Source organism: Leguminivora glycinivorella, chromosome 13 (assembly GCF_023078275.1).
Source record: "Leguminivora glycinivorella isolate SPB_JAAS2020 chromosome 13, LegGlyc_1.1, whole genome shotgun sequence".
NCBI classification, from domain to species: Eukaryota; Metazoa; Arthropoda; class Insecta; order Lepidoptera; family Tortricidae; genus Leguminivora; species Leguminivora glycinivorella.
The window spans coordinates 11,778,896-11,792,935 of NC_062983.1; the positions used below are offsets into that span (position 1 = coordinate 11,778,896).

Genomic DNA, 14,040 nt, shown 5'->3' on the forward strand with positions numbered 1-14,040 from the left:
TCGGCTCTAGTCTTAATAGTAAAACACATTTACATACGCATTCCTTCATTTGTTTCTGCTACGTTTAATACAATCGCATAAGCGTATAAACAAGTGACTGACAAACATGTGGTTGATAATTGTACTCTGTTTAATATTAATTTTATTATACTTTAATAAAAGTAGATCTTCTGATTATTGGACGAAGCAAAAGGTTTCGGTGGCGTCCGGACGGGAGTGGTTCTTTGGACATTACAAGCAGGTGTTTTTGGTGAAGAAACATATAGCGCATCTTTATGCAGAGCTTTATAAGTAAGTGCATACCTACATCCTACATGTCTTTATGTCAATGAGTTACCGTAGGAACCTATAGTCACATCTCGGACACTGGCGATCAATTATATGAAAGAGGCGTGTTCCTAGCACACAGTCTAAGCTCGGTGAGACAGGTCGATTGTTCGCGTTGTTGACAGGCGGTAACTGTGAGGTAAGTGGAGTGGCTATACTGTACGATAGTACTCTTTATTGTACTTTGCTATAGTACTTGTGGCGATGTAGTTACCTATAAAGTATAAACTTTAAACCACTTGTACTTGCGTGTATTAGTAAGTACCTACTAAGTATCCTATATTTAGCATATTTATATACTTTTTATCTCTTTTCATCAATTTTAGAGAGTTCCCAGAAGCTCCAGTGGTGGGATACTATCACTTGAACCAGCCTGCCCTAGTGGTTCGAGATCCTGAAACCATACGGACTATCCTTACCACCGATTTCGCCAACTATGCCAACAACGGTTACCCGGTAAGACTACGTTTTGATACCCTCAATAAAGACAAATCTTGTGATTCGAGATCTATAATCCGGTTCGAAGGACCACCTGGATTTATTTTGTTGAAGACACATACTACAGAATAAAAAATAAATAAGTATCAAATAAGTGCGTCTTCATATTATCCGGTCATTTAGGCTTAAATATATGGGATATCAGTCTTACATCCGATATCGGATCGCAAAATGTGAAAACGCACTAAGGATTTAAGGAAGCACTGTACATGAATATTTAATCTTTTCCGCACAAAGCGCATGCATTATTTTTAAAAAGAAATTGTCTATAATTTTCAATCTAACAGGTGGACAAAAATCACGACGTCATAGCAGGTTGGAACCCTTTCTTCACAAAAGGAGAGGACTGGAAGATGTCCCGGAACCATGCGACGCCGGCGCTCAGTACCTCCAAACTGAAGGGGTATTTGCCCAGCATTGTCAAAGTCGGAGACGAAATGGTCAAGTATTTGAGAAATCTTCAAACGGCAGACATGGATCTGAAAGATGTAAGCTTTATCTACTTATTTGACTATGAGTAGTAGTCAAGCACCAACAATAAGTGTTGCTGGGTACTAGGTACTTATATGCAAATCGATCCCTTAAGTCCGTCTTTCCACCACAGCAGTCAACCTGCAGGTTCAGTTCAGGTGATCTGTGATACTTGAATTTGACTTGATTGGTCCGGTTTCCTCACGAATTTTCCCTGCATTCTGATGATGTTAAATATTTTCTGGCCAGATAACAACAATGTTTACGACAGACGTGATGGCAAACGCAATATGCGGTATAGAGAACAACACTTTCGAAGACCGGAGCTCTTTCTTCGCCACCATCACTGGAGAGATCACGCGCCAACTCGATCACACGGTTTGGGGTAACGTGAAAGATCTAGCAGCGTCTGTTGTACCTGGGCTTAGTAGACTAATGAAGCTACGGTAAGTTTGCTGAGGTTATAAAAAGAGAATAAAGCCTCCGCCGCACGTAAAGCGTTTTGATAGCGTATAGCGTTAGCGGAGCGCAATGATAGCGGTGCGCCGGACGAACGCTGGCGGAACGCTCGCAATCCGCGCTCGTTGTTGTTCGCTGAGCGCAACGCCAGCGTTTGTCCGACGCACCGCTATCAATGCGCTCTATTGCGCTCCGCTAACGCTCCGCCTACGCTCTAAAAACGCGCATGTGTGGCCGAGCTTTAAACTTACTTGGGTAGACTCCTAGGTTGTTACAAGTTTACGACCCAAATCTACCTACTTACCCGTAAAATTTTGTTCCTAATACCGGTGAGTAAGGTTGCGTTGCGTTTGTCACAGCTCAACGAGTGTGAAGTATTCGGCAACGCGCATGTAACTCCCCTGGAGTTGCAGGCGTACATAATAGGACACATGGCGGCTTACAATCAGGTGGGACGTATTCTTGCTCTGACCCAATCCGACCGACCATGCACTGACGACGTATATAGTAATGTTAATGTTACTCCGCACTGAGTTGTTATAAATAAACATATAACATGGTGTGCTGTTTTTTCAGTGTTCAATTTTATTCAGTACATGGGATTTTCAGGTTCACTACGAAGAAGCTAGAGAATCTTCTTGTATCTTTAACTCGTCAAATCATAAAGGACCGCACAGTTACTGGCAATAAACGCAATGACATTTATCAAGTCATGATGGCTTTCCGGGATGGGGACGTTGAAGGAGGTAAAGTATTTGACATCTTCGAGTAAAATATATCACATTATAGCTTACCTTAAGCATGAACTTCGTTCTTAACTTTATACAGATAACATGTTAGAGCACCGTTATGATTAAGTGACAAGGTGATACCTTTTGCTTAAGAAAGTCACATGTGATCCACTTCATGTCAACTATTAATTTAATATCAAGAAGATAAACACAATTTTAGTTGTGTCCGGTTCGAAGGACCAAGTTGACCAACACGGCGTGGTCTTTTATTTCCAGTGTTCACGGATGAGTATATCACCAGCCAAGTGTTCACGATTCTACTAGACTTGTTTGAGACATCGAGCAATGCCCTCATGATAACCTTATTTACTGTAAGTAGCCTTGGTTAGGTTTAGTAGATGATTTATACAGTATTTGTATAGGACAATCTTCATACTAAGAATCGTACCTCAATTTTTTTTGCGCCACCTATTAAATACTATCATTAACTACACTAATTTATTTTTATCAAAATGTGTACTGACGTGATATCATGATATTATAATATAGAAATATGTCATTTGTCCTTGAAAAAAATAAAAACAAGCAAAAAATATTTGGGGAAAATATGATTTTTGCCACTTCCAGGCTGCCAAACAGCGCCATCTAGTTTTATACCTAAAAGGCCCATACAATTCAGGGGTACGCTTTTTTGTATGGGCTTTGTCAGTCGCGGTATAAGTATATGTGTCGCAGTAAGATAGATAAAGCCGTTGTATAGTTATAACCCTAGGGATATAATTATATGTCGTAACATAGTTAAACGAAAGCGATTAATTGCTATCTTACTAGAAATATAACTATAATACGTTACTAGTTTAGTCATATAGTTATATGACTGGATTCAGTTTAGTGAAATGATTGTAGGCAGGAGTGCGGCGGTGCGGCGGAGGTATAGTTATAACCCTAGGGATATAATTATATGCCGTAACATAGCTAAACGAAAGCGATTCCTTACCATCTTACTAGGAATATAATTATAATACGTTACTAGTTTAGTTATATAATTATATCACTGGATTAAACTTAGTCTAGGGATATAATTATAATACGTCTCTAGTTAAGTAATATAGTTATATTACAGGATTAAGTTCAGTAGTATAATTGTAGCAGTGTAGTGCTGCAAATTGCACTATTTGCGATAAATATCATGTTTATCTTGTCAGATTAAATTAAAACTGCCATCGCACAAATCCAAATGCAGATACAATTTAAAAAATGAATAAATCGGATATTTTGAAAGAACCGGGAGCACCGGTTCCTAAATTTTTGTCCCGGTTCTTTCGCCACCATAAAATTACCGGGATTTCCCGGGAAATCAAGAACTGGGAAATACCGGGAGCATGCCCTAACTGTTACGTTTTAAACAATATAGCTTGGATTCGTTTGTTTAGTAACCAAACCTTGTGTACTATGTTCGATACAAAATAAACTTTGTTCTAACGTCAGTGACGGTGTTGTTATTCCAAATCGTCCCGCTATACGTATTATAAAACACTGATTTAAACTTTCACGATTTTTACACATATTTAAAATTACAAACGGGACTTAATACATAGTATAATACGCGATTAAATCCCGTTTGCAATTTTAAATACCGTATTGTAATTATATTCCTAGTAAGATGGTAATCGCTTTTGTTTAACTATGTTACGGCATATAATTATATCCCTAGGGTTATAACTATACCTCCGCCGCACCGCCGCACTCCTGCCTACAATCATTTCCCTAAACTGAATCCAGTCATATAACTATATGACTAAACTAGTAACGTATTATAGTTATATTCCTAGTAAGATAGCAATTAATCGCTTTCGTTTAACTATGTTACGACGTATAATTATATTCCGAGGGTTATAACTATATAACGGCTTTATCTATCTTACTGCGACATATGTATTGTTCTTGCTAGTACCTACCAAAGATAAAGAACGCTTATGGTGCGACGTCGACTCTGTCCATCTTTCACGCAGCGTTGCTAAATATCTTGTTGATGTAGGTATGATTGCATTAAGCGACTCACAGTTCTATAATTAGTTTATTTTAAACAAGCACCCGAAGTAATCAACAAATTTTCTACTTAGCTCGCGTGGCATCCAGAACATCAAAACAAACTACGCTACGAGATTTTAGACCTAAAATTGAAGACTAAAGGAGAATACACACTGGAGGATGTCGAGCAATTTAAATATTTGGATATGGTTTTGAATGGTACTGTATATTATGTAAAATGAATTCCTTGAATTATCACCTATCCTTTATGAATCATTTATTATTTCTTTTTTTCAGAATCTCTACGTCTCTACTTGCCTATATCTGTGTTATCCCGGGAGTGTACTAGAGACTGCACCTTGGCTATCCCAGGACGAGACCCTATTCGAATAAACGAAGGCACTCCAGTGATAATACCAATCGGTAGCATCCAAGTTGACCCCAAATATTATCCAGAACCGACAAATTCAACCCGGAACGGTTTTCTGAAGAAGAAATCGCTAACAGGCCGAAGTTTACCTTTATGCCGTTTGGAGAGGGACCTAAAAAATGTTTAGGTACGGTGTCAATGCCCATGAACTTTTTGAGTTCTACCGGGGCCGGCAGCTAAAAAGCGACTCGTCAGTATAGACCCGAGTGCCCGACTTTCGTAGGAAAAGTTGCACGCTCGTGTGCGCACTATTAGGCCATGGTGCGACGACGCCGGCATGCCCGTCAAACAATTGCGTCTCCTCAGTACATTTTGTATAGGAAGGACGTAAGGCGCGCCGCCAAGCGGCGCGGCGCGCGCCCCGCCGCCGCCACGCCACCTCGCGTCTTACGTGTCGATGCTGCATAGGGCTGTACACACGCTCGCCCGCCCCGCCGAATGCTCCTTTCCGAGCGTCCACTCAGGCCTTTCGGCCCGGCCACGACTTGATCTAAGCGCGACAGCGGTGAGCGTTATCCATAGGTACGTACGAATGAAAAGTCCCATCGCTGTGTCTCGCTCTAATGTATGTATATTGTATGACGCTGTCACGCTTAGGCCGATAGTCCACTATCATATGTTTATCATAGAAATATGATCATAGGTCTGTATGCCTCCCTTTTTCTCCAATGTGAAGAAAGAGGACGGCACGTTGCTTATGATCATATTTCTATGACAAATATATGATAGTGGACTACCGGCCTTAGACCAATGTCGTGGCCGGGCCGCTAGGCTCCCCACAGACAGTCTTAAAAATTCATAATCTTAAAAAAAACTTGTATGCAATCTGACAGTTCAAACTGACACTGACAAGACCAATGTCGTGGCCGGGCCGTTACACTCAGGTATTAGATACATTCGAGGCACAATTAATTCTGTTAATTTAGGTAACTCTTCACTGAGACGACAACAATGTATTATGCACATCTATTTCTGTTTACAGGTATGCGCCTCGCCACTCTCCAGGTGAAGGTGGCCATAATGAGCATCCTGGAGCACTTCACACTGAAGCCGAGCGCCAGAACTACCTACCCCCTGGACATCGATCCGAGAACTTTCCTCTTCAGCCGCCCGACGAAAGGGGCGTGGGTTCATTTTGAAGGAATAAAATAATTTTACTGTAATAACAGATGTTTTTTTTATTGGCTTCTCCTTTCCTTTTCGTTCATATACCTAGTCGCTTTTAGAAACTATGTACCTGTAGGTACTTTTTGATCTAAGTATATCAACATAAATTTAAAACTGAAAAATTACTGCTTTGGATGAGACTTGACCTCAGGGTTTCTGGATCGATACCAGATACTAGGAAATCCTCACAATCCTCACAAAAGGAAAACGTGACCGCCTACACCTGGCAAAAAAGGTTAGAAAATAATTGGAGCTCTAATTTGAATAATATCTCATCTGAAAATAAGAGCAATGTTGTTCATTACATGGATACAATCACGCCTGTATCCCATAGAGAGGGGTAGGCAGAGCACATGAAACTACTTAGCTTAAGCTTCAGCGCTACTCAGTTGTTCATTATTTATGTGCAAATAGCCAGTGTGTGTTGAAGTCCTAAATTTATACAATAATTAGAATAAATTTATGTATGGAAACGTAAAACGTTAAATTATCAATAATTCCTCGAGCAATACCTTCTTACACAGTGATGTTACCGATTAATAATCGATATCAGTTACGATGACAGCCGGAAGCGCATTTTGACAGTTTGGACGTAGCCCAATACTTGGCAGTTCACATACATCACTATTCATTTTATTTTGGACTTCGAACTCGAAGTTAGATTCTATTTTGTTTTTACTAAAACACATTTAAATTAATTAGTATTTAAATATGTCTCGCGTTTTGGTCGGAGTTAAGAGAGTTATCGACTATGCCGTCAAGGTAAGTTAATTAAAATATTTTAGGTTACTAGAGATATTAAGTTCGGGGATCGATCTAATCACTGATAAAAACAGATGATTATAGTAAATTGTGTACCTTCTCAAAAAATTATCTTATTATACTACAAATTTTGACTTTAGGTACCTATTCAAATTGTGGATTTCTTAAATTATACTATTCGTAATGTCTTAAAGTAAACAAGTAATTTTGTCATTTTATCAATGAAGGCTGGATACTCTTAACTATTACTTACACTAAATTACAACCTACATTTAATCTTCAGTCTAATAAAATGGCCTTGGATTTTATAAACCTGTACAGATTATAATGTTGGTATTGTCAAATGTTACAACTTTATATACCCACCCTACCCTGCCTAACATTGCCTGACTCGAAATTCAGCAAGTTGATTCCTTTTTCAGGTCCGTGTGAAGCCAGACAAGTCTGGTGTGGTGACAGATGGGGTGAAGCACTCCATGAACCCGTTCGACGAGATTGCGGTGGAGGAGGCAGTCCGCATGAAGGAGAAGAAGCTGGCCAGCGAGGTTGTTGCAGTCTCTTGCGGACCCACACAAGCTCAGGTAACCAATTAACTATTAACTTATACCATAACTCAGTGGATTTGGTGGTTGTTTACTGTATAACCACAGTCAATTAAATTACACTGAAAAAAATTAACTTAAACTGCAGTTTATGTGCATGCATTGTGTGTATGCATTTTGATGTGGAATAATTTGGAGGTAATAGGAAATATATACATTTTTTCTATGCCTTTACGCTTCAAAAAAAAATTGTTTATTTTCAGACAATTACAGTCCATAGTTTAGATAGTGTCATTGTTTTAATCCTGTCTGTTGGGAGACTGCAGTATTGGGCTTATTGATAAAAGCATTTAAAAGATGATAGTACAATCTAATATTGATTTATTATTATTTTAATTTAATTTATTTAAGAACAAACAGTCATACAATATACATATGTAAACTTAGCTGTATAGCCAAATTTTAATTAATAATAGACCTATTAGTTCTCCATCATAGAATAAAATTCATGTCATTTTTCTAATTATTTTATTAATCGTTCTTATCAGGAAACCTTAAGGACAGCCCTGGCCATGGGCGCAGACCGCGCCATCCACGTGGAGGTGGCCGGTGCTCAGTATGAGACCCTGCAGCCCCTGCATGTGGCCAAGATCCTCGCCAAACTGGCTCAGGATGAGAAGGCCGACATTGTCATAGTTGGAAAACAGGTTGGTTTTTGGGGACTGTCAAAATTTATCTATTCCCTGAAGTGAAAGTTATTTAACTGTCTTTAAAAAATAGATGTGTAATTATTCTACTATTTTATAGATTTGCAAGTAAGAGTTTCCAAGGGCATTACACTGGAATAGTGTACATAAAATATTATATTCCGTCAATATTTATTTTTCACCTTAGATGAGTTTGGTGTAACTTCCAGAAATTGTGAATTATGCATACTAACTGTATGTATGTATAAGCTTTATTGTACATAAAGGAAACAAAAGAGACACAGTTACAGAGTCAGTAATATACAATGTAGGCGGACTTATCCCTTAAGGGATCATCCATTAATTACGTCACACCAATTTCATGATTTTTTGACCCCTCCCTCCCCCCTTGTCACACGTCGTCACACTAAACTACACCCCTCCCCCCTAGTGTGACGTCACATTTAGATTCTTAGTTTAAGAAGGTAAAAATCACAAAACACTTCGAAAGTAACTTTTTATTGGGATTGCTTAAAATGATTCATAAAATTAACGAACAGAAAATGAGAAAATCAACAATATTAAAAAAATTCAACACTCACTCTTCCTCCGTCCAAGGGTTTTGCATCCATTCTTTCATTGTTGTGGATGACTGGCATGTCAGGGATGATTGAATGATTGTCACACTCTCGACAGATTCTGGGACATTATTAGAGTCCACATCTCCTTCGTCGTACCACAATGCGTCATTTTTTTTGCGTCATTTCTACATGTATCCACTGAACAGGACAGCATACATAACCGGTGGACACTCTATTTAATAATGCAAATATTGTAAAACATGGTTGATTTGCCCCGCTGTACCTTACGTCTGTCCATGCGTTCTATGCATCCTTTGTTTTTTCACTTCACAGTTGTTTTGCTCCAAAACTATTAATAAAATAAATAAATATTGGGGACACCTTACACAGATCAACTTAGCCCCAAACTAAGCAAAGCTTGTACTATGGGTGCTAAGCGACGATATACATACTTAAATATACATTTATATACTTATACACCGTGTTTCACTTAACACTAAAAACCTGAAAACTGTTCAGAATCGAGAGTAGAATCGATTGAGCTATATCTTGATGGGGGTAATATTTTTTGTTTTAATTTGTATTATTAGTTATTGTTTACGTGCCCATTCTACAAATTCGTAATACAACATTGTGCATATCATATTGTTAGAGGTTATATACCTTTTTCAGTATTTAAGGGTATTAATACTGGCTGGTTACTTGGACGATTATTTTTTCCGCTACGAGATAGACGTTGTGCGTCAGTTTAATTTTAAAGTTTATCATAAGTCATGACAAATTGAACTCGTACCTAATTACAACCTTGTCATTTTGAATGTTAGGTTTAAATTTGCTTACTGCTTCACCTGTCCAATTTGAAGTTTATAATTACCATTGAATAAATAAAAATCAGTTGGGGTGTCTGAGGTTTTGAGTGATACCGGAAACACGGTGTATACAGAGAGAACATCCATGACCAGAGGGCGGAATTACTCATGGCAAAAATCAAAATTTTATCGACTATCGATTACACTGAAATTATCAGTATATTGTTGAGTTGTTTTCGACGTAAGTAAGACAAGGATACTTCTTTATCCATTTGTTGACTGTTTTTCGTTTTGGATTAACCATTTTTTTCAAACGTGAATTAGTTGCAAAAGGACTAGTGACAGAAATGGTAATTAAATGTCATTCAATTTACTTTTAATCTAATCAAAGAGGTTGATGTTAAAATCAGAAATATAAAAGGTGACTGAATTTATCGATAGCTGAATATGTCGATAAAATTTAACATTCCAACTCTATTGACGTTTGATCTTTGCCATGAGCAATTCCGCCCTCTGTCCATGACTCAGGAACAAATATCTGTGCTCATCACACAAATAAATGCCCTTACCGGGATTCGAACCCAGGACCGCGGCTTAGCAGGCAGGGACACTATCGACTGAGCCAGACCTGTCGTCAATTTTTTTAATCAAGCGAAGCATTTCCCTGGCCAGTCTAGCCGCAATTCTTTGAGGCCGGATTTTCGAGCTAGGGATAGTTTCTTTTTTTTTATGTACCTGCTTCATGTGAAGGTGTGCTTTGTATGATGCCAGATACAAGCCACATATGTCAAAAGACCGTTTGAACAGGTACGCTTGTAAACTTGGGCAATATGTATCGTACGGAACCTGCTTGAAAAGTGATGACGCTCGTAGATCCAAAGACAACTGCAATAACAGTGGGGCCAATTTAGCATCGGTGTCATCGGTTCCTACAGTTCCATACCCTTCTGCCGTCTGTTTTATCAAAACAGGTGGTGGTAAAAACCCTTGTCTTAATAACACCGCAACATGCCGCAACTTCGCATTTCACTATCTGTAACAGATGTTGAGATTCACGGACGTGAATTGCGTACCAAGTAGCGTCATTTTTAAGCAATTTGGCCTGTTCAATGTCCAAATTGGTGATTGTTGGTGAAATGTATTCGGCGATAACAGGAAAGTCGTCAATAACCAATTCGCTCCAAATGTTGGCTAAGACAATGCCTGCACTTTCAAAATTTCGCTTTTCTAGTTCTAAGTCAGTATTATTATTGGAGTCCAGATGAGAACCGAAAGCGTCATGTTTCAGGATAACACCTGTCAGTTCACGACTGAGAGGTGCCATTCGCCTTTCTACTCGATTGAAAGCAATTCTACCTGGAGAAGCATCCTGGAGGTGCATCAATATAGGTGCCTGAGCGTGGGCACCTGTTATTCCCAAGGGCACGCGTGCCTTATCATCCATTTATAAAAAGAAAACTTGCCCAGGACCCAATATTGATGCTAGAGACTCTAGGTTTCTTATAGTAGGTAGCTGTACAGAATTTGCCATCCATGTGTTTTGCATGAAGCGTAGTGTCCGGTCTGCATAGTTTTACAGGGACTGTTACGACATGTCTTTTTCCTTCTTCTGTGTTAACTCGCCTGGGAAGGAGTCTTAAGTACAACCCAGATCTACTGATGTGGTATCCTCGTTTAATCAATTCGGTCTGTAAGTCGTCCAAGGTTTTGCAGCTTCTTATAGCTTCAGTGCGACGGCGGTCATCGGCTGCACCACCAAAAACTGCTATACTCTGTACAGTTTCTACTAAGCCAACTTGATCTTCTTGAGCTGTTGCCAACTCTGTATTTTTATCACAGAGGTTCAGTTGAAATAGATTTTAACTTAGATATTGCAAATATTTTGTATGTGACTTACAAACATTCGAACTCCTCCCTCCCCCCTGTCACAACATGTCACATTTTGTGGACCCCCTCCCCCCCCCTCTAGGTGTGATGTAATTAATGGATGATCCCTAATGGGATAATCCCATAACTGTAATCATAGAACTATTTTTATTCCTGATCATAGTTATTATTAGTCCAATCAGAGATGCAGACATATGGTACATGTATGTATTTTTTGATTGGATTTATAGTTCTAAATCAATTCTGAATTTTATGTTATTCTTCTTTCCAGGCTATTGATGATGACTCAAATCAAACTGCCCAAATGACAGCTGCCTTTTTGGATTGGCCCCAAGGCACATTCGCTTCAAAGGTAACTTTTATTAATTCTACACCCCTATCTTGACAAAATTGACAGTGACATGCGCGGATCCAGGGGGGGGTCATGGGGGTCATGACCCCCCCCTGGAGCCTAGGCTGGCCATACAAATAGACCACGTGACCCCCCCGGGGGGCCTGGGCCTTTACCACGTGACCCCCCCCTGGGCACGAAGCTGGATCCGCGCTTGGACAGTGATCTGACTTGGAATAAAAAAAAAGCTTTCCTTTGAACTAGGTAAATCAAGCTGAAGAAAATGTGTCAATTTATCTTTTCTTCCTTGAGGAACCATTTGTCTTTACACATACTTACTCGCTAAGTGGCAATATGAATAAGAGGTGGTGTTATATGACAATAAAACTAGCATATTTTAACTCGACATACCCTCTGTATAAGCCTTTACAACGCCAAAGCAATGTATTTCGTATGGTGATTTTAATCTTTCTTTCAAAGTGGCAGAGGGCTTCAATATTGAACAATTCCTGAGTCTTACGACTGACCTTATGTGAAACTGTTTTTAGGTGGAAAAAAGCGACGCCGGGCTGACGGTGACGCGCGAAATCGACGGCGGTTTGGAGGTGATTAAAACCAAGCTGCCGGCCGTCATCAGCGCCGACCTGCGCCTCAACGAGCCCAGATACGCCACGCTGCCTAACATCATGGTAATTCAATATTTGATATTGGTTTAACAAGATCACAGGAAGCTAGTAGCATCGCGAAGCAAAGTCCTCGCACAGCAAACGGTCAATGTGGACGTGCCTCGGTGGGCTCCAGTCTTCCTGGCCGATCTGCTTCCGTCGAGGCACATCTCTGTGTGTGCATCCACTTAACGTCGTGTATTGAGGCCAGTCTGTTGCCTAAGACATTTTATTCTTCATTTATATTTAGGTAACTAACAAAAGTCAAATTCTCACTACTCTATTTGCAGTTGTTGCACATTAAATCTGATAGCCAAATTGTGACATTATCTGGGTAAAGGGACCTTATTGTCGTTGGCGCTTACGGCGTTATGAGCGATGTTCGTGTACAAAATACGACACCGCGGGACGTAAGCACCTAAAGCACCATCAACAGTAAGGTCCCTTTACCCAGATAACGTCACAATTAATCATCATCCATTGCTATGTTAACACTTTCACAACCAAGAACCCGCCTGCCGGGCACTCGTAAACTTTACTCAGGTACCGGAGAACCCGCTGGCCGGGTGCTCGCCATACAAACGCGCGGTTCGACCGGTTCTGACGTAGAGCGCCAATTTTTGTCTGGTAGTGGATGTGTTAAAAATTTAAAGCCACAAACATAGCACCTACATGATATTCCTTCTTTCAGAAAGCCAAAAAGAAGCCCCTCAAGAAACTAACCCCCAAGGATCTCGGCGTCGACGTGGCGCCCAGGATCAAGGTGGTGTCGGTGGAAGATCCCCCGGTGCGCCAGGGCGGCTCCATCCTCCCCGATGTGGACACCCTCGTCGCCAAGCTCAAGGAGAGCGGACACGTCTAACCAGTTCTAACGCACCTCAATCGTATCAAATAATAAGGGCCAGTTGCATCAACCACAGTTAAGAGACACATCAACGTCACGCAAGACTAATTGAAATTCCCATACAAAAAAGTTCCAAAATTTTTACGAACGCTAAATTCCCATAAAGACCCTTAGGGCCCATTTAGACGGTACGAGAACTCGCATACGAGTTTTATTACATTACGGTATTTGATGGCTGTGCAAAATTGTATGTAAACTCAACAACCCGCAATGTAACTAAAATAGCATGCGAGTTCGCACGTCATCTAAATCAGGCCTTAGGCTCGTAGCGCAAGAACAACGCGATGTGTTTTTGTTTTTCACGCACTGAATTGAGAGTCGATTTGAAGTCATGTTCCGCGCTCGAGTTATCTGGATATCATAATTGCAAGACAACATCGCCTGGCCTTAATTGAATGGACCTGGAAACGCAACTGTAACTGTCACACTAATATGGAAGAGTGATAGAGACGCACAGAGTTTTGTCGTAGAGCAAAGCTATCTTTGCTAGGCCGGTTGAAGTGGGATTTTGTAGTATGGTGGATTGAGGTTGAAAATGTTGCATGCATGTTGTATAGTGAATTCGGTTTATATCTTTTGTATTACAATGTGAATCAATTTAGTGTAAATTGTTAAATAAATATTTTACCATGTTCATTTTATTTTATTGCTTTAGCCCAACGATCATTATTTAAATTGAGTCCTATCTCAAGGGGACTATCTCATAGACAAGGAAATACGAATATTGAAAGCTGAGTGCGGGGCGTAGCGTACAAGTCC

General features: G+C 39.9%; 2 protein-coding genes across 2 annotated transcripts; both read left to right on the forward strand.

Moving 5' to 3' along the window:
* Positions 1–10: 10 nt before the first annotated feature.
* LOC125232728 (cytochrome P450 6j1-like) lies at positions 11–6,099 on the forward strand. Its single transcript, XM_048138487.1, is given in 10 exon segments — positions 11–291; positions 654–783; positions 1,113–1,313; positions 1,546–1,742; positions 2,365–2,501; positions 2,763–2,857; positions 4,610–4,736; positions 4,815–4,976; positions 4,979–5,074; positions 5,930–6,099. Coding segments are annotated over 10 exon segments (1,500 nt in total). The 5' UTR covers positions 11–106.
* Positions 6,100–6,722: 623 nt separating this feature from the next.
* Positions 6,723–13,915, forward strand: LOC125232525 (electron transfer flavoprotein subunit beta). The gene is made up of 6 exons (XM_048138231.1): positions 6,723–6,876; positions 7,299–7,457; positions 7,967–8,125; positions 11,653–11,733; positions 12,261–12,401; positions 13,069–13,915. The coding sequence occupies exons 1-6, from the start codon at positions 6,826–6,828 to the stop codon at positions 13,237–13,239; spliced, it is 762 nt and encodes a 253-aa protein (XP_047994188.1). The 5' UTR covers positions 6,723–6,825; the 3' UTR covers positions 13,240–13,915.
* The last annotated feature ends 125 nt before the right edge of the window (positions 13,916–14,040 follow it).

Bases quoted from the DNA above. Each gene is read 5' to 3' on its own strand.
- LOC125232525 (XM_048138231.1), top strand. From the start codon at position 6,826: ATGTCTCGCGTTTTGGTCGGAGTTAAGAGAGTTATCGACTATGCCGTC. The intron at 7,458-7,966 runs GTAACCAATTAA...CGTTCTTATCAG, and splicing joins GCGGACCCACACAAGCTCAG to GAAACCTTAAGGACAGCCCT. The intron at 12,402-13,068 runs GTAATTCAATAT...TCCTTCTTTCAG, and splicing joins CCACGCTGCCTAACATCATG to AAAGCCAAAAAGAAGCCCCT.